Genomic DNA, 23993 nt, shown 5'->3' on the forward strand with positions numbered 1-23993 from the left:
AGACACTTTAGTATAGTTACTGCTAATGTAAAGTATTGAAGGAGAAATAAAAGCTGAAGTATTCATCTATAAACTAAACTATCAAACTAACTATCTTTTCTGTGCGTCATGTACTTTGACAAGCCTCAACATTCCTTCTACTGACACGGCCGGAACAGTCAAGTGGAAATATATGACTACAAATAATCGAATTAAAAAAAATTAGTTCAGTTTCACTAGTTGAATGGTGTTGTTTTGTCTACACACTGCAAAATGTTACACCGTTATGAAACAAAAAAAAATCAAGCTGAAATAATGAAGTGGACAAACGATTACAGGTTCATGTTAATAGCTGGGAATCAGTGTCGCCCCACTTTTCTTGCAAGCAAAATTTCCCATATCCTGCAAAAATTAGCTTTCTTGTCTTTCTTCTATGTTTTTGAATGGTGAATGACTAATCATATTTTGCGTTTAAAAAACTACAAGCATTGGGTTTCATTAAGATTTTCACAGACAAAGTATACTTAGCTGTAGAACTAATCTGTGCTGCATAAATTTGACTTCTCTCACCAACAGATTATTTCATTATTCATTAGGGTCATCAAAAAAAAATAGCGTGTTGAGAGCAGAGAGTTCATGGTTTCTGGCAAAAGCATAGACTAGTTATTTGGTGTATGTTGTGCACATATTTTCTTTCAACTTTTGCAACGGTTAATCACTGCTGTGCTTATCACGACGACTGCTACAGCCTTCAGCGTGGACAAGCTACTTGCGATCATGAGTTCTGTGGTTGCTTGCAGGTTTGTGTAGCAGTAATTCATATTTTACAGCGCTAATTCTTTATCGGCTGCTAGTAGTTATACAGAAATCCAACTCGATTTGTTGCAGTTAGACATTTCAGCACGTTTCTGAAGGTTCACCGACAATTTGTAACATACTAATTATGGGCAAATGCGAACTAGTTTCAAGTTTTGGAATCTCGACATATGAGAGATCAAAAAAGGAAGGTTTGTTATTATTATTTGTATTATTGTTATTATTAAATGAGGACTGCATAATTGCCAGCTCGGGAATATGCGTCTGGAGTGCCTTTTACAGCCATGCCGTCCTCGAACACTTCCGAATCTGCTCGATTTTCAGCAAGAATCAAAACAGAATCAACAACTTCGTCGCTATTCCGTATTGTATGAGACCTTAATATCTCAAAACTGGATAACAACGACGAATTTCCTCTGATCTTTTCCCATCACTTCTGTTCAAAACTTCTATTTACAACTGGATGGCCTACTCCAACTTGTAGAAGAGGGGGATTGCTGACATTATAGGGTGAAATGCTGATAGACAAAGTAGTAAACTTACTTTATTTGCAATGGAATCGACTGCATGCGTTTTCTCAAAGGCAACACATCGCGGAATCGGTGAAGTTGGGACCTCTGCACGAAAAGACAGGGTCAACGGTATAGATCACGAATATAGGCGTGATCACGCATTCAATTCTAATTGTCCTGAAAAACGCCGTGGAGTACCGCTTAGACTGTCGGATTTTCTGATTCCACCTAGTAACGTGTAACAACCGCGAGCGCAGGCGGACGGGTCGCATCTGACAGCGAAGAGTGAGATGGCGTCTGTAGCACATTGATTGTCCACTCACCGAGTTCGCTTCCTACATCGTTCTTCAGGACTATTAGATGAGAATTGAGCGTGATCAGATGAGAATTGAGCGTTCTCATTTGTGATCTACACCATTAACCTAATCTTTTCAAGGAGAGATATCTCTCTTGTTGCAATCGCTGCTTTTCAGCATACAGCAGAAATATCAGAACTCATGCAAAGACTTTGAATTGCGTCATTGAAGAAATGTAAATGGAAGAGGACGTTTTTTTCTCTTTTTTCTTTTTTCTTTGGATTCAAACCATGTGTTTTAGTGGAAGAGGAATACAACCTTCTTACATGAAGTGAAACTCAGTAGTAACTAGTAACTAGTAATATCAGTCAGGTTAACGTCCAATAATATCATGCCTTATAAAAACGGGCTTATTCTGTCTCACACACACATGTGTGTATGTGTGTATGTGTGTATGTGTGTATGTGTGTACGTGTGTATGTGTGTATGTGTGTATGTGTGTATGTGTTCCAAAAAGGAGGTGGTCCACTAGCGTCGGATTGGTGCGCCGGCGCCAGATACCTATAGAATGGGCTGAGACGGGTCCCTCGGCGTCGGATTAAAGCGCAATAGCTTTGTGTGCGAAAGGAGGAAGGTACAACCAGTTCATAACTGGTGCCACTGCCGCTGTTGCATTTCACCTCTATTTCACTCATATCTATTTCCTTGCAGGTCATTTCGGTAACATGCTTTCTTCAAAAAGTGGAACACCCACGCTAACGGCTGCTTAAATAGTAGCCGACAGTTTACATGATCTGACGTGGAACGTTCACTACCATAATGTTGTTCACGTCATTACGTTTACACATCATTCTGTAATAAAAGTTTATTGGTAAAGGTTAAAAAAGGGGGAAGAAAGCGTCACTCGAATAACACAAATCTAATTTCAGAGAAAATGCCGCTACCATTAATTTTCATTAATTAGTGAAGGGGAGCGAAGTGGACAGCGCCGGTCTGAAGTCCGGCTTTAGCCAGACGTTCAGACTTGTGTTAGAATACCTCAGAGGCGGTTCTAATTTCTTTGCAATTTTGCACATTAGTTAATGTTAGCGAAGCAATGGTCATGTTAAGTGTAAAAGCCTGATGTCAACCGCAACAAATGAAGTGTACATAGTGTAAGACAGATTTTCTAATATTAATTAATAATAATGCAAGAGAATTTTAGGTCCGCCCCAAATATCACGTTTGTCTTTGAATGAGACCAAAATGCGTGAAGCCGTCGATGCCCTTTATGATGCCTGTCCTTGGATTAAAAGTACGTACTAAACTCTCTCAGAAATTTCAGTCTTACGATTGAGGTATATGTGAAGTCAAATGACAAAAAAAAGTCGTTAGGAATAAATCCACTCCAGACTGACACAGAGTATGACCGACAATCTTCAAGTATGCGACTTCCACCTGTGCACACGTTGTGAATCGACTCGGCTATAGTTCATGAAATCCACTTCCAGGCATTTGTGAAACATGTCCCGCTTATATCATCGGCAGAAACATAAAAGTTAAGAGCAACAACAATCTCAAAAATAACACCGTTAGAATGATCTGTAAAAATCTGAGTCGCTGACTTCAGCGAAGACTTGGATTGTAATCATTAATTACGTAATAAAAGGGGTGAACAGGTGTCTTAAGCAAACTAAATTCTTCGCAGTTTAGGCAAGAAGAGATACCGATGGTGCGATGCCGTAAGCTTACCCCATCGGAAATTGACATAACATCACACGAGAGATTTTATCCAAACCAGATTTGTTTTGGGATTGTATTCTTTCACTCATAGATCGCATTGGCCTTCAGCCGTTATTGCCGAAAATCTCTATTCTTTACTACTACTTTACTTTACTATCTTTTCTCGCAAGTTCGATTGATTCATGTCTTTCTCTTACATTATAAACGGAAGGGGTTGTAGGAAACATATTCTGTAATGTCGACCTCTTTAAGTGTGAAGGATGAGCAGTGAAACAGGGACTTGTGGCGTTCAGGCTACTTAATTAGCGGCAACATTTTGTCCTATTTTTCTTCATTTGAGATATGCGCTTGAATACTGATGAAAGGTAATTATTCTCTCTTAGATTTTCCCGAATGGACCGACTGTTGTGTTCGTTTAGTGCTCCTGTGCAATGTTGTCGTTGATGTGCGCTGCCTATTCATTTAGTCCCTCAAAACAGTTGACTATTCCTGGATGAATGGAAGAAAAGACTCGTCGATATATGAGCAATAAAGCAAAGAAGGTGTTTCAGAAAATGCCGCCTCAATCTGAACCCTGAAAGCACTAGAGAGTATCGTTGGCGTCGGTTTTCTCAAGAAGAGACATATGACTTGTGCGAAGTAGTTGCCCGCACATCTAAATACAATGCATACCTCAAGAAGAGGAAAATAGAGGAAAATGAAACGTAAACTAAGTAACATGAACGCCGCAATTCAATTCTGCTCATCGTACACATCTTAAGATGTCGATAGTATGAACTGTACAACCACCTCCTTTTGCACGGTAAGAGAAAGACAAGAATCAATCGAGTTTGCTAATAAAATTTCCGCTATTAACGGCTGGAGACCAATGCGATCTTTGAGTAAGAGAACACAATCCCAAAACAAATCTGGTTTTCATGGATAAAACACCCCTCGTGTGATGTTACTATATTTTCCGATAAGATAAGCACTGCCGTTCGGAAGTGTCTGAGAAAAGCTAATTTTGAAGAATGTGTATAGACTGCAGAACTGCAAGCGAGGGCTTACGCGCAATCACCTATATGATCGCATTCGCTATACCAAAGTGCAAGGGCAGGTGACAACGAAGACATGGAAGAGATGACTAGATTACTCTGTGTTCGAGTGAAAGAACATCCGGATAGCAAGAGGAAGTAACCTGTCGCCCTTAGGTGCAGCACCACGACCGAGCTGATATTGGTGCTAAGGTCACGATCTTGGCACGTTAGCCAAGTATTGGGGAGCGCAAGGCGTTGCAGAGTAGAATGCTCCTTGAGGTTGTTATTTGATTGCGCTAGTCGCTTCGTCCCCAGTATCTAGCAGCAGCAGGAAAGCTCTTTTTGATCCTAAGTATACACTCTGCACCCTCACTTTCAGCAACGAGATAAAAAAACAGACTTAGGATTTTCTTTGTTGGGTAGATACAACGTTTAACCGGATAAAGTACCTTCGATTTCACAGTTTTAGGCGAGGGATAAAGAGTTTTCAGCGGGCATTAATGAAAGAATATGACGAACTCGTGTCTGCCTTAACTAAAAAACAATACTTAGTCATCGCCGTACCAAAGATTATAAAAAGCCGAAAATGGAAAATTTGTTGAATGTGTTGGTATGTGTACAAACATGTAATTGTATGTGTACAAACATGTAATGATACAATAATGTATATCATGATCATGATATATAATAACGAGCTTAGTCCGTGTGTGTGCGTGTGTGTGCGCGTGCGTGCGTGTGTGGTGTGTGTGTGTGTGTGTGTGTGTGTGTGTGTGTGTGTGTGTGTGTGTGTGTGTGTGTGTGTGTGTGTGTGTGTGTGTGTGTGTGTGTGTGTGTGTGTGTGTGTGTGTGTGTGTGTGTGTGTGTGTGTGTGTGTGTGTGTGTGTGTGTGTGTGTGTGTCACGAAATCCGAAAAAGGGGGTGCGATGGGTCCACCGGCGTCGGATTGGTGCGCAATAACTTCGTGTATTATTATATTACGATATTATTATTATTATATTACGATAGATGGTTGCAACCGTTTCATAGCCGTGGTCACTGGGCGATTTGCTTTTCACCTTTATTGCTCCTCCGCGTGCCTACTTCCTTCTTCGTTCGCCTCAAGTTCGTAGCATGCCGCTCTCAGAAAGTGGAAACACGCATGCAAACGGGTGTTTAAATAGTAGCAAAATGTTTATGTGATCTGACGTGGAACGTCATCTTTATCAGTAAGATGATGTCCTTCACGTCATTTTATGCCAAAACATTCTTTGATAAATGTTTATAGAAAACAGGACGAAAACCCATATTTCGCGTGACACTTTTAAATTTTGTCTATAATATATTGATAAGGAGTGTTTGAAGCTGAAGTTCGAATGTACTCCAAATGTAGAACTGACGCGTTTAGAAAGAAGACCTACCTAAAGAAGAGACTATGAAATATTTCGCTTATAAGTTCCAAGTTCGACCTTCTTTGAATCTTGGCATCGTAGAGTTTGATTGTGTACTACTTTCTTAAGCTGAACCAAGATTGTTATTGATCTTTATTCTGGCTAACGTTTCGGCGTCGTCGCCTTCTTCAGAGCCTGGAAAAATCAAAGACACGTGTAATCTACTCTCTCAAACGCCTCGTCATCCCACAAGATATGATTTAGCAAACAACGCCAGAAAAGCAGACCAGCGCTCACCTTGATAGCCACGAAATCGTGATGTTAGCGGATCACCAGTTGTCGTTGCGAGTTGCGCCGCTAGTATTAACTAGTAACGATGCCCCCGCCTCTGACCCCGTAGGTCAAAACCCGCAAAGGTCCTGATATGGCGCCAGCTCGTTGGTCACAGCGATGCATTCTTCTTTACGATTCATGATAGGACTTTTGGCCGTGATATAAAACGCTTCCAATGTTTTTCGCGTTAGAACGTCTGATTCGCGTGCCAAGATAGTGACAGCTATCTTGAAAGGGGTGTTGTCATGACACTGTCTGCGATGAGCACCTAAAGGAGATGATGATTTTGATTTTACGAGCCCGTCTAGGTGCTCCTTGACGCGGATACATAGTGATCTTCCTGTTTCGCCAATGTACTCAGCCCCACATAACTGACAGGTGATTAGGTAGATAACCCCCGATACCACGCAATCACCCTGCCTCCCGTTTGGACAAACGATGCAATTCGGTGTCTCACAAAGTCTGTCATATGCGTGATTGCGGACTAGCTGCTGCTTCAGGTTTACAGGTGGTATGTCCACTACTCTGACTGAGTCTTGCAGACCCGCCTGTCGTAAGCTTGCTCGCACTGCATTGCTCATGTCATCCGAAATAAAAGGAAGGCAGAAAGGGATCTTTGTTGCTTGTTCTACCCTGTGGCACCGCTGCTCAGTTGCATGGCTCCGATTTGAATGAGAGACCTTTGCTGGGTACCCATTGGACTGAGCAATGCGGTTAGCCATGTTTATGGAGGCAATGCGCCCTTGAGCTTCAGATGAAACCGTTGCCGCTGTCTTAAACATATTTTCAATGACTGACTTTTTGGTTCTCCAGGGGTGCGCCGATTGGTAGTGAATCAGAATGTTTTTACAACTTGGTTTTCGATACCATTTTGTTTTCCAATTTCCCCTACACAAATGAACCTGGACATTGAGAAACGGCAGCCAGTTGTCTTTAGGTTTTTCCCTCGTGAACTTTATGTACTGGGATTGTTTATTTAAGAGATCGAAGCAAGAGTCCATTTCAGCTTGTGTTGGACATATAATGCAACAATCATCTATGTATCGGCAGTACAATAAAGGTTTGCGTTCCAGTAGGGGTTTTTCCACTTTAGACATGAAAGCAACGGCTAGTGTAGGCGCAAGTCTTTGTCCCATGGCCAAGCCTCTAATCTGCCTATAGTATTGCCCAGACCACCGAAATACGGAATATCTCAAACATTCGCTCAGCAGCATCATTATTTGCTGTATCGCAAAACCATACATGTTAAGAGTCCCCTGGTGTTCGAGAAGCAGCTCTGATGTTGCTTGTAGTGCAGCATCGATGGAGACGTTGGTGTAGAGCGAAGTGACATCGAAAGATTCGATGACACAATCTCCATCAAGGCGCGCTTTGCGGAGGTGCTCTATGAACATTTTTGTGTTTGAGAGATGAGCTGGAACGTACTGGAGTAGCTGGCTGAGAATAGTGTTAAGGAACCAGGATATTCTGTCGGTGGGACCTCCAATATTGCTAATGATAGGCCTAACCTTGAAATCCCCTGGGTTGTTTGAACTAAATTCGGCAGCGGAAAGCTTGTGGGTCTTGATGATTACATAAAGGACCGGGCAGGTGGGCGATCACATTTTAGACGCGTGATAGTTGTCTTTGGTAAGCCTACTGATTTTGCGGTCTCTATCCATATCCTATTCAGGCGGCGATATTGTCTGCCAAATTCATGTGCCGATGAAGGATGGTATAGACTATCGTCCGTAAGGTGAAGTTTCGTTATAGCTCTGTCCAGTTCACTTGAAATCACTACAAATTCTCCTCCTTTATCACTGACCGAGATTTTGATCTTCCCCTCAGCGCAGATGTCACGTAGTTCGCACAAACCTTTGCGTTGTGTGGGTGTTAGATTTTCAAAAGCGCGTTTGTGTGAGTACCGGGAGAGAATTGAGAAAACCGAAGTAGCAAATAAGCGAAACTTAGTGTCTACCACCGAATTTGCCAGCTGTGGCAAACTGCTAGATCATAGGCAAGGTCAGAGATCGCAGTTACCAGTTAGCACTAACCATTCGAGCCCAAACCACCAAAACTCGAACACCGCGCCAGAAAATGCACCCTTTCCACCTCGTGTGTCACTTATAGGTGATGTATTTCTTTCTAAGAATGCGCTTTCAGTTTTGGACTTAGGCCCCAGTTTCGCTCCATCTCAATCAGTACGCCCCGTGATACCTTTTTCCTACATTACTGTACAAGCCACAGGAGGCAAATTCGGTGGTAGACACTAAGTTTCGCTTATTTGCTACTTCGGTTTTCTCAATTCTCTCCCGGTACTCACACAAACGCGCTTTTGAAAATCTAACACCCACACAACGCAAAGGTTTGTGCGAACTACGTGACATCTGCGCTGAGGGGAAGATCAAAATCTCGGTCAGTGATAAAGGAGGAGAATTTGTAGTGATTTCAAGTGAACTGGACAGAGCTATAACGAAACTTCACCTTACGGACGATAGTCTATACCATCCTTCATCGGCACATGAATTTGGCAGACAATATCGCCGCCTGAATAGGATATGGATAGAGACCGCAAAATCAGTAGGCTTACCAAAGACAACTATCACGCGTCTAAAATGTGATCGCCCACCTGCCCGGTCCTTTATGTAATCATCAAGACCCACAAGCTTTCCGCTGCCGAATTTAGTTCAAACAACCCAGGGGATTTCAAGGTTAGGCCTATCATTAGCAATATTGGAGGTCCCACCGACAGAATATCCTGGTTCCTTAACACTATTCTCAGCCAGCTACTCCAGTACGTTCCAGCTCATCTCTCAAACACAAAAATGTTCATAGAGCACCTCCGCAAAGCGCGCCTTGATGGAGATTGTGTCATCGAATCTTTCGATGTCACTTCGCTCTACACCAACGTCTCCATCGATGCTGCACTACAAGCAACATCAGAGCTGCTTCTCGAACACCAGGGGACTCTTAACATGTATGGTTTTGCGATACAGCAAATAATGATGCTGCTGAGCGAATGTTTGAGATATTCCGTATTTCGGTGGTCTGGGCAATACTATAGGCAGATTAGAGGCTTGGCCATGGGACAAAGACTTGCGCCTACACTAGCCGTTGCTTTCATGTCTAAAGTGGAAAAACCCCTACTGGAACGCAAACCTTTATTGTACTGCCGATACATAGATGATTGTTGCATTATATGTCCAACACAAGCTGAAATGGACTCTTGCTTCGATCTCTTAAATAAACAATCCCAGTACATAAAGTTCACGAGGGAAAAACCTAAAGACAACTGGCTACCGTTTCTCAATGTCCAGGTTCATTTGTGTAGGGGAAATTGGAAAACAAAATGGTATCGAAAACCAAGTTGTAAAAACATTCTGATTCACTACCAATCGGCGCACCCCTGGAGAACCAAAAAGTCAGTCATTGAAAATATGTTTAAGACAGCGGCAACGGTTTCATCTGAAGCTCAAGGGCGCATTGCCTCCATAAACATGGCTAACCGCATTGCTCAGTCCAATGGGTACCCAGCAAAGGTCTCTCATTCAAATCGGAGCCATGCAACTGAGCAGCGGTGCCACAGGGTAGAACAAGCAACAAAGATCCCTTTCTGCCTTCCTTTTATTTCGGATGACATGAGCAATGCAGTGCGAGCAAGCTTACGACAGGCGGGTCTGCAAGACTCAGTCAGAGTAGTGGACATACCACCTGTAAACCTGAAGCAGCAGCTAGTCCGCAATCACGCATATGACAGACTTTGTGAGACACCGAATTGCATCGTTTGTCCAAACGGGAGGCAGGGTGATTGCGTGGTATCGGGGGTTATCTACCTAATCACCTGTCAGTTATGTGGGGCTGAGTACATTGGCGAAACAGGAAGATCACTATGTATCCGCGTCAAGGAGCACCTAGACGGGCTCGTAAAATCAAAATCATCATCTCCTTTAGGTGCTCATCGCAGACAGTGTCATGACAACACCCCTTTCAAGATAGCTGTCACTATCTTGGCACGCGAATCAGACGTTCTAACGCGAAAAACATTGGAAGCGTTTTATATCACGGCCAAAAGTCCTATCATGAATCGTAAAGAAGAATGCATCGCTGTGACCAACGAGCTGGCGCCATATCAGGACCTTTGCGGGTTTTGACCTACGGGGTCAGAGGCGGGGGCATCGTTACTAGTTAATACTAGCGGCGCAACTCGCAACGACAACTGGTGATCCGCTAACATCACGATTTCGTGGCTATCAAGGTGAGCGCTGGTCTGCTTTTCTGGCGTTGTTTGCTAAATCATATCTTGTGGGATGACGAGGCGTTTGAGAGAGTAGATTACACGTGTCTTTGATTTTTCCAGGCTCTGAAGAAGGCGACGACGCCGAAACGTTAGCCAGAATAAAGATCAATAACAATCTTGGTTCAGCTTAAGAAAGTAGTACACATTTCGCTTATAGTTATAATATAAAAAAGGAAGGAAGATTGTTGGAGTCCAATTTCATAGGACTAATAACACTAATATTAAGTTTCGTTGATTAATGAAGGCGAGCGAAGCAAACAACACAGGAAGTTTGAAGTACGCACCAATTCGACGCCGACGGACGCTCGCCCACCGGCGTCGGATTGGTCCACTGGCGCCAGATACCTATAGAAGAGGGTGCGACCGGTCCAACGGCGTCGCACTAGCGCGCCGGCGCCAGATACCTATAGATGGTCCACCGGCGCCAGATTGGTGCGCTGGCGTCAGATACCTGTAGAAGTGGATGGGACGGGTCCACCGGCGTCGGTGGACCTGGTCATTGGAGCGCAATAAATTAGTGTGCATGACACAAAAGGTAAATGGTTGCAGCCGTTTCATAGCCGTAACCACATGGCGCTTTGCTCTTCACCTTTATGACTACTCCCGTGTGCCTATTTCATTCTTCTTTCCCCTCAAGTTTGTAGCATGCCGTTCTCAGAAACTGGCTGCTTAAATAGTAGCAAAATGTTTATGTGATTTGACGTGGAACGTTATTTTTATCGGTAGGATGATGTCTTTCGCGTTATTTTATGCTAAAAAAACATTCTGTGATAACTATTGGGAGAAACAGGAGGAACACCCATACTTCGAGTAATGCTTTCAAATTGTATCTATATTATTCTGGCATCGAAGGAGTGTTTGTAGCTGATGATCGAATATTCTCCAAATGTAGAATTGACGCGTTTGGAAGGAAAACTCCTTAACCTTTCGCCTTAATTTATAATACAAAGAAGAGAAGGAAAGCGTTGTTAAGAAAACACAAATATAATTTTACATAAAACACCACTACCATTAACTTTCATTGATCAGTGAAGGGGAGCGAAGCTAAAACCACCAAAAGTCTGTAGTCCCGCTTTAGCCGGACATTCAGACTGGTATATAATAACGAGCTTAGTCCGTGTGTGTGTATGTGTGTGTGTGTGTTTGTCTGTGTGTCACGAAATTCGAAAATGGAGGTGCGACGGGTCCACCTGGCGTTGGATTGGTGCGTTGGGGTCAGATAGCTATAAAATGGGTTGTGACGGGTCCCGCGGTGTCGCATTGGCGCGCCGGTGCCAGATACCTATATAAGGGGTTACGACGAGCTCACCGGCGTCGGATACCTATAGAAGAGGGTGTGACGGGTCCACCGGCGCCAGATACGTATAGGAGGAGGTGCGACGGGTCCACCGGCGTCGGATTGGTGCGCAATAAATTCATGTGTATGACGCAAAAGATAGATGGTTACAACCGTTTCATAGCCGTGGTCAATGGGCGATTTGCTTTTCACCTTTATTGCTCCTCCGTGTGTCTACTTCCTTCCTCGTTCGCCTCAAGTTTGTAGCATGCCGTTCTTAGAAAGTGGAAACACGCATGCAAACGGCTGCTTAAACAGTAGCAAGATGTTTATGTGATTTGACGTGGAACGTTATCTTTATCAGTAGGATGACGTTTTTCACGTTGTTTTATGTTAAAACATCATTCTGTGATAACTATTGGGGGAAATCAGGAGGAATACCCATACTTCGAGTAATGCTTTCAAATAGTATCTGCATTATTCTCGCATCGAAGGAGTGTTTGTAGCTGATGGTCGAATATTCTCCAAATGTAGATTTGACGCGTTTAGAAGGAAGGCTCCGTAATCTTTCGCCCTAATTTATAATATGAAGAAGAGAAGGAAAGCGTTGTTAAAGAGAACACAAATCTAATTTTACAGAAAACACCACTACTATTAACTTTCATTGATCAGTGAAGGGGAGCGAAGCTAAAACCACCAAAAGTCTGTAGTCCCGCTTTAGCCGGACATTCAGACTGGTATATAATAACGGGCTTATTCTGTCACGTGTGTGTGTGTATGTGTGTGTGTGTGTGTCAGTCACGAAATTCAAAAAGGGGGGTGCGACGGGTCTACCGGCATAGAGTTGGCGCCTCGACGCTAGAAAGCTATAATATGTTGTGCGACGGGTCCCGCGGCGTCGGATTGGTGCGCAATAACTAAGGGTGCATGACGTAAAAGATAAATAGTTGCAGCCGTTTCATAGCCGTGACCACTGGCGCTTTGCTCTTCACCTTTATGGCTCCTCCATGTGCATATTTCCTTCTTCGTTAGCCTCAGGTTTGTAGCATGCCGTTCTCAGAAAGTGGAAACACGCATCCAAACGGCTGCTTAAATAGTAGCAAGACGTGATCTGACGTGGAACGTTATCTTTATCAGTAGTATGATGTCTTTCACGTCATTTTATGCCAAAACATTCTTTGATAAATGTTTATAGAAAACAGGACGAAAACCCTTATTTCGCGTGATACATTAAAATTTTGTCTATAATATATTGATAAGGAGTGTTTGAAGCTGAAGTTCGAATGTACTCCAAATGTAGAACTGACGCGTTTAGAAAGAAGACCTACCTAAAGAAGAGACTATGAAATATTTCGCTTATAAGTTCCAAGTTCGACTTTCTTTGACATCGTAGAGTTTTCTTGCTTTCTTGGCATCGTAGAGTTTGATTGTGTACTACTTTCTTAAGCTGAACCAAGATTATGAAATCTTTCGCCTTTAGTTATAATATAAAAAAGGAAGAAAGATTGTTCGAGATTCACAAGTCCAATTTCATAGAACTAATAACCCTAATATTAATTTTCGTTGATCAGTGAAGACGAACGAACCAAACACCACAGAAAGTCTGAAGTCCGGCTTTAGCCGTACGCTCGCTAACTATTTAATAGATGCTTTGTCAATGTTTAAGTGACTTTTTTGAGGCACAGATCACAAAGAATTGTACAACCGATGTACCGAAAACATTTGTGTCAATTTTTGCTTAAGACTTTTAAGATGGTGAGTTTGCAGTACTTATTCTTAAACAAAGTGTTGCAGAGATTGTAAAGTCATGTGTGCTTCTTTTTAACTCTTGCATATCTTCTAACCGGACACATCTCTGCAAAGGAAGATTGCAGAATTGTATTGAGGAAGCTGCTGCCTATCATCCGGCAGACACATGTGTATCGGCTGTGGAAACACTTTATCCAGGAACAGGTTTTTTTTTCAATCATATTTATTCTAGCTCGGAATCATCTTCTTATGTTTGATGAATCAATAATTTTTTTCTCCGCAAGTTCTAAATGCTTAATATGACATAGATCCTATTATATAGTGACACAAATCTTACGAGAGCAATCAGAAACGTTCATTCCTCCAAAATCGTGATCTTAACTTCAAAATCTTCTCCTTTATGACGGCACCCTGTGACCACTCAATGCAGTGGAGTCACATGATTTCCTTTTGCCGTCCAGGTGTTCTTTGATTTGAATACGTAGTGGTCTAGCTGTTTCTCCTATGTATTCGTCACCACACTGCACACAGGAAATCATATAAACAACACATGAACTCATGCAATCACCCTCGTTGTTATACGGGCATATTTTACACTCCGGTGTCGTGCAAACACGATCATATAGGCGATTCCGAATGAGTATGAGCTAAACTTGAAGGATCTGTCGCCATCGTGGAGCTCTCCCCTAGTAACCTTAAGCACATACTCATTCGGAATCGCCTATATGATCGTATTTGCACGACACCGGAGTGTAAAATATGCCCGGATAACAACGAGGGTGATTGCATGAGTTCATGTGTTGTTTATATGATTTCCTGTGTGCAGTGTGGTGACGAATACATAGAAGAAACAGTTAGACCACTATGCATTCAAATCAAAGAACACCTGGACGGCAAAAGGAAATCATGTGACTCCACTGCATTGGATGGTCACAGGGTGCGGCGGCATAACGGAGAAGATTTTGAAGTTAAGATCACGATTTTGGCGCGCGAGGCTCTGGAGGCTTTTTGGATCCACTCCAAGAGTCCAAATATGAATCGCAAGGAGGAATGCCTCTCCATTACGCGGGAACTCGCGCCTTATTTAAGGCTGATATTTGATTGCGCTAGTCACCTCACATCAGGTATCTAGCAGTGGCAGGATAGTCAGCTGATCCTAAGGTACGATGTTTTCTTCCACTGGTAGCTATGAGGCCCAACGGTTAACGTAGGACTTTCTTTGTTGGGCGGATAAGGCGTTTGATCGGATTAGTCACGTTCGATTTCACCCCTTTCAGGCTCTGAAGAAGGCGATATTGCCGAAACGTTAGCCACGAATAAAGGATTATAACAACCTCGTGTACGGCTCTACTAAAGAAAACAATTATTGAAGCATTAAGATGCCGAGGTTTATCGAAAGTTGCACATGGATATTTTAGCCTCCTAGTTTTCAGACATCTAGTGATCGCTTCGTTTGTCCTCAGATTCGATGAAGTTTTAAAGCAAAGGGACTCTCTGTAATTTTCTACACGAAACCAAAATTGTTTTCATTGCTAGCAGCCCCTGCTATCCTCGCTCTTTTTTAGAAATATAAGCTTTTTTGGATGGATGTTGCAGTCCTTTCGCCAAGGATGTAGCTAATACGTTTCAGCGACATTCAGATTTGACTTCACATGTAATTTCCTTCTATACCGCTATAGCAACGAAGTGTTCTCGCCTGTTTTTAGAACAACTAACATGGAATGGAAGTAAGATTAAATAACGTGAACTTCACCATCGTATTGGGCTACTAAGATTCAGGATCCTGCGTCAGATCACGCAAACAGCTAACTTCTACTAAATCGATTGTCTTCATACGTGTATATAATTGTAAAAAAGTTAGAAATGGTAAAAATCGTAAGAAAAAAACCATCTGTCGGGCATGATGAGGATAATGTATGAAGGAGTGGACATACGAAGGGGTACGTTTCGCTGAAGCCATCAAACTGGTGACATGGGATTTGTTCTACTGCCTTTAGGCGTTGCCCTTGCCAACCAGTTCTAGCTTTCTGGCGCACCAATCTGAGTCCCAGAAAACGGAAAATGGAATGGGAAGTCTCTTTATCTATTTTTGTCCGAATCATTCTGTGTTTGCGGGACCTACTCTGAACCTGAAGTTACCCCCTGCAAGCATATGAAAAATCTGATCGTTATCCTTCTTCCTCGGTTCGAAACTTCCATTTCCACTTCTTCATAGCCTGATATTGGACGTGAGTTGTGCTGTTAACAGCAGGACTTTCCAGTTCTACTCGTCAATTTCTTTTTACGTAATTTACGGGCCCAGGTGCGGATGTTGTCATGAAGTAACAGTGGTGGTACCAACATACTAATAAATAGAATTTCGTACTAGAAAACAGAATTGAACAACTAACAATACTGCAATAAACAAAAAAGTTGTTTTCCATCCACTGCTTTCTCCACGTCATCGGTATCAACCACTGTAAGTTGCCTTCGCGTTCACTTTAATTCAGAATCATTTGAGGTTTACGAACGCATGCCTTGCCTATGTAATGACTTGCTGTGGCTAGCTGATGTATCAACTCAGTGTTTCTACCTTGATGGACGAGTCTGGGACCTAGTTATTGACCTCGGAATGATTAAAGGCTTCGTTGGCACTGGAACAACGATCATTCATGCGTCACAGCGAAAGTTTTTTCCGACTGCGCATCCACCCACACACCTGCACAAGCAAGTGCAGGTTTAATTCCCCAAATTCGAGTAGCTAACAGATCAGTAGTAGGGTCAAATTTATCTCTTTTTTCATTCATCTCTTCTGTAAACCAAGCTTTTAGCCTCCTTGGGGGCAGTCCTAACTCCATTGGCGATCAAAAGCCAGACCTATCTCCGCAGGGATATTCCTCTTTAAAAACACGGCGTTCAAATGTTTCATCGAGTGCAATCAAGAGAAGAAATCCAAATTCCTTTTTATTCCGCAATGGTGATTATAATTATGACTTATGATTTTCTAGTCTTTTTCTTTGCAAAGATTCATGCAAAATTTTTCAATCACTGAAAGCAGGGATAGATATCATATCCTAACTCGATTTTTTCTAGTGAAAATTATGAATGAATCGGTGAATCAAGTGAAAATATACATTGACACTGATTATTTTGTGCATATCTGATCAAAAGGTTTTTTTAGGCAGCAAAATTCAGTCCACCAAGTTTTGGCGTTGGAATATTCCTTTTCGCTTACGACCGTACGAGTTTAAAACTCTGTTTGTACTCGGATTTTTGGTAATTTTTGAGTCTTTTTCTGAGTGATACCCAAGCAGGGTATGTACGGTCTGTTGAGTAATTCGCCTAGATAACATCAATGTTTTCAATCATTGCAATGGTTGGATGCTTTTTGTTGTTGTGTAAAGAAAAAGAACGAGATCCTGAAGTAGGTTCAGCATCAATAACATAAATTATGATGATATTTTATATTTCAAGCTCATGTTCATATTAATACGCATGCTCGTAAGGCACTCCTCAGAACTTTTTATCGTGATTTGGTAATCCTCCTGAACTTTTGTGGGCCGTCGTTCTCGTCAAGATCTTAACTTCTAAACTGTCTGTGTCCCACTATTAAATTGTCCTTTATACGCTTGTAAACCTTTGGTGCACCTAGGGGACTGGATGTGCACGATCAATTATTATTCTCTAGGTGCTATTTGATGGTGAAACACAGAAGATGTGACATTTTACCTTTATATTGCAGCATTCCATGCACTTGAGCACATCAATATCAGCTGTTGTTGTCATTTGAAACAAGTTATCGGCTATTGTTGCATAGTTTTTAAACTATTCTAAGTTGTGTTAGGAGAACCACACCTGATATTTCTCGGCAAATATACAGAAAAACCGTGAGATTGAACATGAGAAAGGAAACATATGCAAAATCCCTATGCTAGATCTTAATGAGCTTATTAAGGAACCACGGAAGCGTCAAAAACTCGTAACTGTCATGCATAAAAACATTTGGCCTCGCAATCAATCTACTCAATGATACATTAGTTTAAATTCCATGCTGCCTACATATATTTGTCCAGTTTTCTCGAGCACGTAAGAAGCAAGTAGTAAGAAGAAAGCGCACGCATGCAGCTGTTTACGTGGTCGCTGGTGGGAATTAGATGAGTTGACCTCTCGGGCAGATAACTACGCATTCGGACAAAGCTCTACGCTTTCGGGAAAAGAGATGCGATGAAAGGAAAGTAGCCAAAGCAGAGGAGGAGAAGAATTTAGTGCTGAAGAAAGAACAAAACTCTACAACAGTGTTTGCAAAATGGGTTAACTAAGAAAATCAGGAAATCTATACTACTTATATGAAGAGTACTTAGGCTTTTAAAATAAAACAAAAACGGTGTATTATTGTTTAATATTTGTCACATCTCTTTTATGGTGCTCTCCTTGGGCAGCAATACACTTGTGCCAACGCCTCTTCCAATCTTCCAAACATTTGTTATACTCGATTTCCGGGATGGTCTTGAGTGCCTTCTTCATTGCATTTATCCCTTCAAGTCAAAACGATAACCACGAAGCGGTTTTCCGAGTTTCGAGAGCAGTCAGAGGTCAAACGGAGCCAAATCAGGTTAAAAGGGTGGATGCGGAACGATATGAGTGGAATTTTTTTTTTTTTGATGAAGAAACCGCGAATAACCAAAGCCGTGTGAGCGCATCGAAAAGTGAACTTTAAGAGGCTAACGTCAACAAGCGTAGCTCATTAACAACTGACGCTCCTGGCATGAATGTTGAAGCAGATGTCAGTACAATAGTGGTTGTGCTAATACAAGAAAAAAACTTATGCATTTTTATAAACCGGAGAGTTTTAGATTGAAAAGTCTTACTACTTTTTGATCACAGTAGTATACTTTGGGATAAAATACACATATTTTGTAAATTAAGTTGTATCGCCTCTTAAATATACTTCATTTAATCCATGAGAATTGGCTGCATTAAAAGTATCAGGTACATGTCCCTTTTTTGTGTTAAGACCAGAGCGTTGTTCATGTGTTGCATGTGTGTTCATGTACCTTTATGTTGCGATGTTGCCCTGATGCAGCTTTGCCGCTAAGTGTGGTTAAATGAGCCATTAGTTTGCATATGAACGGCTCACTTTAACAGACAACAATATCTCCTTCAAAAAAACAATAAAAATATAAAAAATAAATAAATAAAAGAACAATCAATAAAAAAAACAAGAAAAGTTCATGTGTATCTTTCTAGGAACAAAATGCGGAAATGCTATCCTTCAAAACAACATCGCTTCTGAGCATCAAGCAAACCAAAAAGAAGAAAGGATTACCACGCAGAAATCCAGTCGGCAAGCATGCTTGTACCGACAATATCACTGAAATATTGCAATCAGATGAGAGCCAGTCATCAGATTTATCAGATTCCTGTACTATTACGAATTGTTAGTTGCACTACTTCAGCATTAAGGTTAATTTACACAAGGCTGCATTCATATATAATACGTTAAGATATACATTAATACATATTAAACTATCTCCTTCATGCACCTCTGCCATTTTCGTCTCTTGTTAGCGATATGTGGTCTAAATGAAGCAAGTCATCCTTCATTGTACTCTTCGGTCATATTGTGCTAATCAATATTTTGAATTTCTCCAACAGTTATACACTCCTTTGCTCATCTGAAACCATCAATGACACGAATAAATATTCATTTACTCATGCTAGAATATTTTTTGCCTTGCAAATTAACCATTGTTCTTTTTTTTACCACTTTGTTAGGATTGCATTTTCCATCGATGACTCTACATATTTGCTGCATTAATGCGTCAAATGCTCGGACGCTGGTTCATGGTTGCCAGTGAGGAGCTGCTTCACCGACGCATCAGCTTTCGCGTTCCCAAATGAGAGCTTCTCGTTGTGACTCTTAAGCTCTCAAATTTCCTCCTACTGTGGTGAACATACTGCACGATTCCACTGCATCCTTCGTGGTGCTGACTACACAGTTTTGAAAAATCTATGACGCTCCTGTTCCGCGGCGACTTTCAAAATCAGAGCGACATTCGTCAAGCAGATCCTTCTGCCAACGACGGTGCAGTTGATTTCATAAGGGTAGTTCCACCAGGTAATTCCTTCTCTAATATAAAGAGGCTTTGAAGTTCTGGGTTTACATAAATGATCATTGTCATTATGATAAGTCCACACCACCCCTCGCCATGTTCGTTCCGTTAGGCAATGAGTTTTAATTTGTCGCCAATCATAATGTTGATGTCGCGAATATTGAGAGCAGAAAATGCGGCTACCCCTATAGAATTTTCACGACCATATAGAAAGACCAAGCTCCCTGTTTCTACCGTTTTAGAGCTGAACTCGAGACCACGGAAGGGCCTATTCAAGTTTTCGTCTGATTCGAGTCGCTACGGCCGGTGATGTCTAATTCGGTGGAGTTATGTTCAATCCTCTTGCTTTGTCTAATCAGGTGTTCAATTGTCACCTCTGATACAAACGTGCGTTGCACATACAGATCCTTTTTTTTTCGACGCATTAGCCTACAAATTCTAGACATGTCCACCCATGCATATATGAACGGCTGCCACTAAGAAAAAATAACCAAAATATAACTGAATTTTGGACGATAATATAATATAACTATATAACATCATGCTATATATTAACGCGCTTAGTCCGTATGTGTGTCACCATTGCCCAAAGGTATGAGATCATGTATGTTGACTTTGATAAGGAAAATTGGTTCCCCTCATATTTTAGTGAGAGTAAATAAACTTTTTATGTGCATGTATACTTTCAAATTTGCAAACTATCATGCTATATAATAACGAGCTTATTCTGTCACGTGTGTGCGTCTGCGTATGTGTGTCTCAGTCAAGAAATTCCAAGAAGAGAGGGAGACGGATACCAAGGCGTCGGTTTAGTGCGCTGGAGCCTCAACGCGGTGAAATTGGCTGAGACGGGTCCTACGGCGACGAGTTCGAGGAAGAAAATGGGAAACACACGTGCGAGCGGCTTATCAAATACAATACGTAGTAGCCAACAGTTTACGCGATCTGACGTAGAACGTTATTTTCAACACTACGATAGTGATACTCACGTCATTCAATGTTAGCACATCATCCTTTGCTAATAGTTGAGAACGGAGGAAACTCATACTTCGAATAATGTTTCCAAATTCTGGAGGTTTGAAAGAAACGTAGAGATAAAATTAAACTGGATTGTTCTCCAAATATAGAACTGAGCGTTTAGGGAAAAACCCTAAAATCCTTCATCTATGCTTAACTTTCCGGATTAAAAAAATTAGAAAAGAGTGTTGATAGAAAGAAGCAATTCTGATTTTACAAAAATCGCCACTGTTATTTCTTACTGATCGGTGAAGGCGAGCGAAGCGAACACCAAAATTAGCCTGAAGTCCGACATCAATTATCGACATCCTTTTGGTTTGGCCTATTAGCTGCCATCACTTTCCGACTACTCCGCTACGATTTTTCCAGCGAAAAATTTTAAGATAGCACTGTAATTCCTACTGAAGGAATCAAATCTTATTCCCAGATATTCACTTTGTACTGTACCACGAAGTCCACAAACCGTTTGTAAAGTTGTATAAGGTAAAGGCTAGCCTCAAAAATTCTTGGCACATGTTTATACTGTTTTCGAATTTGCAATACACAGCAGAGAGAAGAGCATGAAAGTCATAACAAGGAAAGCGGAACGCCCAACTGTCCCTTCAGGAAGGGCCGATTCGTTTTGTCATATTTCAATTGTACAGAGCGCCGCCAGGCGAACGTCGTTGCTATGGCAACCGGATGACAAATGGCCTAGATACAGCCCATATTTTTTGTTATTAACCGTCTGCAGCTGGCAATGTCTGACAAAAACGTTTCTAAAGATGTTATTTTTGAAGAAAGTCTACCAAACTGGGCTTTGATCGGTGAGTCATTCGAAAACCCTCTGTTTGATTAAGCTGTTAACCCTTGAAGAATATCACAGACGAAGTATCTGTAACTTTGCTGGAAAGTGGACTTGCTCGATTTCCTACTTTGCAAGCATTACTGCCGTCAATCATAGCGTTCGACGCTAAATCGCTTGAAGCAACGCAAAGAAGTCAGAAACTTTTGCGGATTTCTCAGCTTCAGATCGAGTACTTGCTGGTAATTTCTTATTCAAACTGCTACAGCTCAGTATTCCTCAGTTTATTTTTAGAAGTCGCAACACCAGCTTTTACAACGAATTGCTAAACTTGATGACGAATTGAGAAGTAGAAGAAAGGAGGTGAAACAACTGAAAGAGAGTATAACTCGAGATGATGCGTCGTTTTTCAGAGTAGGTTCACATATTTTCATAGTTGTTGACCTCGTTCTTGATTGCAAACACCTGGTCCAGTATAAGGGTCAACTCTCTGATAAAGCAACATTGATTGTGATTGTGAAACATTGATTGTGATTGTGAAAAAGGACGAGACAATTAATGATACAAATCGGATAGGACAGCAGCTCACCGAATTACTTTGATTACCTTGAATCTCGTTGATCTTCGAACTGGTCGAGCGGGCGCCAGTAATCCTTCCGTCTGTCCCGATCGTGTCTCAAAGTCGCTCAGTGGTCCCTCCTCTCGCGTGGGATACGAAGAACATCGCAATTTTCTTTGAAAGACCGAGAAACTCTGTGAAGAAATCTGAACATCGGGTTGGCGATCTTCCTGTAGTGCGCTTAATACCGCCGGGAACCCAGTCGCTCACGGCTCTGGTCCAACGGTTGTCGTTAAAGTGCATCACGTGTCCGGCAAACCATTATTCATCTTTTATTGGCGGGGTCTCTGATTGTCGATCGCTGACATAGGAGAGAACTTCGAATCCCGTCCCTCATTTGCGTGGAACGAGATACTCCTAGCATCACTCTCCCAACTGCGTGTTCAATGACGCTCACCGCGTTTTCTTCCTGCTTGTGAAGTGCCCATGTTTCTGAAGCGTACGCCAAAGCGGGAAGTAAGGTGGTGTTTAGGAGGTGAGCACGGAGTCGGGTGTTCCTGGTCTTCTTCACTACATCCTCGATGCTCTTATACGCTCCCCAAGCCGCTCGTCTCCTCCTACCCAGCTCGGGGGTCTGATCGTTCATCATGTTCAATTCCCGACCCAGATAAACGTAGCTGGAGCACTCGGATATGTTCGTCCGATGAGCGTAAATGGGGCATACTAGATCCATTCGTTTGGGATGGACATCGTCTTTTTGATCGCATCGCAGATTCAGCTGACACATCCACATGTTCTGTCGAGTTCGGTCAGCATTCACTCCGTTTGACTGATGTTAGATGTAATCAGAACGGTGTCATCAGGAAAGCGTAGGTGGTGTATCTGCCGAACATCAACATTCACTCATATGTCTGGCATGCCGGCAACCTGTGCTCACGTGATACCTCGATGAGGTTTCGAAGCACTGTGAATGTTTTCAGTCGTGCTAAATCTTTTCGAAACTCTGCTTGCTCTTATGGCTCCTTCATCCAAGACTTTTCCAACCCTACTAACCACTCCTGTAAACAGTGGTAGTGGGCGATGTCTTGTGGATCTCCCTTCTCCCGAACAACACTGTCTTGCTGCCCTTCCACTGTTTAGAAACCTTGCATTCCGACAGGTAACGTGTAAAGAGCATCGCTAGAGTGTTGATCACTGCTGCCGAAAGGTTCTTTATGTGTTTTGGTACAGAATAAGTTCTGTCGAACCAGGATGTCGTACGACTTTTTGTTGACGTGATAGTATGTCGTACTTCGGACAAGAGAACCTCTGGAATGATATGTCCCTCTTCCTCAGATGGTGAGGAGGCAAGTGGACATGGCTGTCGAAGAGATGAGAGTAGAAGTCGTAGATGGCTTTCTACATTCCCTTCTCCATCCAACGGCTGTTCCCTTTGGGTTCCGGAGAACAATCGTCTTTAACTTGCAATTAGCGAAGTCTCGACAAGCATACCAGATGCTTTTTCCCGCCTCTGTAGCTTCAGCCGGCACTTCTGATCTTCTCTCTTTAAGGTCTTCTTTTATCGCTTCTCTGCAAAGCATTACCAACTCGGATGTGAGTTTCTGGTTGCCTGCAGCTCGTGTTGCTCCACGCTGGCGTTTCAGCTTAAGAGTTTCCAGAGACAGACGTCTTCTATTGGTTTTGAAACTCTCAGCCTTTCCTCGTAAGGTATTCAACGTGATGATGTTTAACGTATTCAAGGTGTAAGATGTCGTATTCTTCGTTGATGTTGTCCATTGCGGAATCTTCCCAAAAGCCGGCTAGCGTAGCGAAGAATTCCCAATCGATGATGGTTCTAGGAGTTTGCTTAATGAACTTCGCGGCTTTTTCTCCTCTCCGTGTGAAAGAAAATCTTCCTCGAAGAAGGCGATGGTCCGATCCCGTATAAAACTTCGGTACAATAGCGAAATCCGTCAGGCAAAGTCTTTTACTGACGATGATGGGGTGAATTTCATTATGATATCCCCCATCGGGTGACTTCCAGCATAGAGAGGAGGGCTTCTAAAATTGCGAGTTCCCATGGATGGTGAACCCATGATGAACTCTGAAAGCCTCTCTCCCTGCTCATTCCATTGAAAGTCGTAGGTTCCAATGTGAAATTCTCCAGGCGTTCTTCTGGGGCCAATTTTGGCGTTGAAATCACCAATCATGACTTTGTAG

At 42.2% G+C, this 23993-nt stretch overlaps 6 protein-coding genes across 13 annotated transcripts; 3 read left to right on the forward strand and 3 right to left on the reverse strand.

Annotated features, from left to right (window-relative positions):
• Window positions 1–653: 653 nt before the first annotated feature.
• RB195_018042 (uncharacterized protein) lies at window positions 654–18836 on the forward strand (the record flags this gene model as incomplete). Of its 5 annotated transcripts, XM_064185291.1 has the most annotated exons (8): window positions 654–779; window positions 881–986; window positions 2808–2897; window positions 13388–13546; window positions 16503–16597; window positions 16668–16745; window positions 18569–18758; window positions 18826–18836. In XM_064185291.1, the coding sequence occupies 8 exons, from the start codon at window positions 654–656 to the stop codon at window positions 18834–18836; spliced, it is 855 nt and encodes a 284-aa protein (XP_064041169.1). The 5 variants fall into 5 exon arrangements, with proteins under 5 accessions (XP_064041169.1, XP_064041170.1, XP_064041171.1 ...); XM_064185292.1 differs by lacking the exons at window positions 654–779; window positions 881–986; window positions 2808–2897 and adding an exon at window positions 13346–13348 and having other exon boundaries at window positions 13468–13546; XM_064185289.1 differs by lacking the exons at window positions 654–779; window positions 881–986; window positions 2808–2897; window positions 18826–18836 and adding an exon at window positions 13301–13348 and having other exon boundaries at window positions 13468–13546; window positions 18569–18763.
• RB195_018043 (uncharacterized protein) lies at window positions 6110–7435 on the reverse strand (the record flags this gene model as incomplete). 2 transcript variants are annotated; one of them, XM_064185293.1, is made up of 1 exon in its annotated part: window positions 6110–7435. In XM_064185293.1, the coding sequence occupies one exon, from the start codon at window positions 7433–7435 to the stop codon at window positions 6110–6112; it is 1326 nt and encodes a 441-aa protein (XP_064041172.1). The 2 variants fall into 2 exon arrangements, with proteins under 2 accessions (XP_064041172.1, XP_064041173.1); XM_064185294.1 differs by having other exon boundaries at window positions 6110–6823.
• On the forward strand, window positions 8846–10171 carry RB195_018044 (uncharacterized protein; the record flags this gene model as incomplete). 2 transcript variants are annotated; one of them, XM_064185295.1, is made up of 1 exon in its annotated part: window positions 8846–10171. In XM_064185295.1, one exon carries the CDS (start codon window positions 8846–8848, stop codon window positions 10169–10171), a length of 1326 nt encoding a protein of 441 aa, XP_064041174.1. The 2 variants fall into 2 exon arrangements, with proteins under 2 accessions (XP_064041174.1, XP_064041175.1); XM_064185296.1 differs by having other exon boundaries at window positions 9458–10171.
• Window positions 18837–21190: 2354 nt separating the features above from the next.
• Window positions 21191–23254, forward strand: RB195_018045 (uncharacterized protein; the record flags this gene model as incomplete). 2 transcript variants are annotated; one of them, XM_064185297.1, is made up of 5 exons in its annotated part: window positions 21191–21257; window positions 21317–21477; window positions 21530–21653; window positions 22775–22953; window positions 23045–23254. In XM_064185297.1, the coding sequence occupies 5 exons, from the start codon at window positions 21191–21193 to the stop codon at window positions 23252–23254; spliced, it is 741 nt and encodes a 246-aa protein (XP_064041178.1). The 2 variants fall into 2 exon arrangements, with proteins under 2 accessions (XP_064041178.1, XP_064041179.1); XM_064185298.1 differs by lacking the exons at window positions 22775–22953; window positions 23045–23254 and adding an exon at window positions 21710–21763 and having other exon boundaries at window positions 21530–21649.
• On the reverse strand, window positions 22120–22587 carry RB195_018046 (uncharacterized protein; the record flags this gene model as incomplete). Its single annotated transcript, XM_064185299.1, has 1 exon — window positions 22120–22587. The coding sequence occupies one exon, from the start codon at window positions 22585–22587 to the stop codon at window positions 22120–22122; it is 468 nt and encodes a 155-aa protein (XP_064041180.1).
• Window positions 22843–23983, reverse strand: RB195_018047 (uncharacterized protein; the record flags this gene model as incomplete). Its single annotated transcript, XM_064185300.1, has 4 exons — window positions 22843–23224; window positions 23286–23437; window positions 23526–23628; window positions 23769–23983. The coding sequence occupies 4 exons, from the start codon at window positions 23981–23983 to the stop codon at window positions 22843–22845; spliced, it is 852 nt and encodes a 283-aa protein (XP_064041181.1).
• Window positions 23984–23993: the final 10 nt, after the last annotated feature.

Source organism: Necator americanus, chromosome II (assembly GCF_031761385.1).
Source record: "Necator americanus strain Aroian chromosome II, whole genome shotgun sequence".
NCBI classification, from domain to species: domain Eukaryota; kingdom Metazoa; phylum Nematoda; class Chromadorea; order Rhabditida; family Ancylostomatidae; genus Necator; species Necator americanus.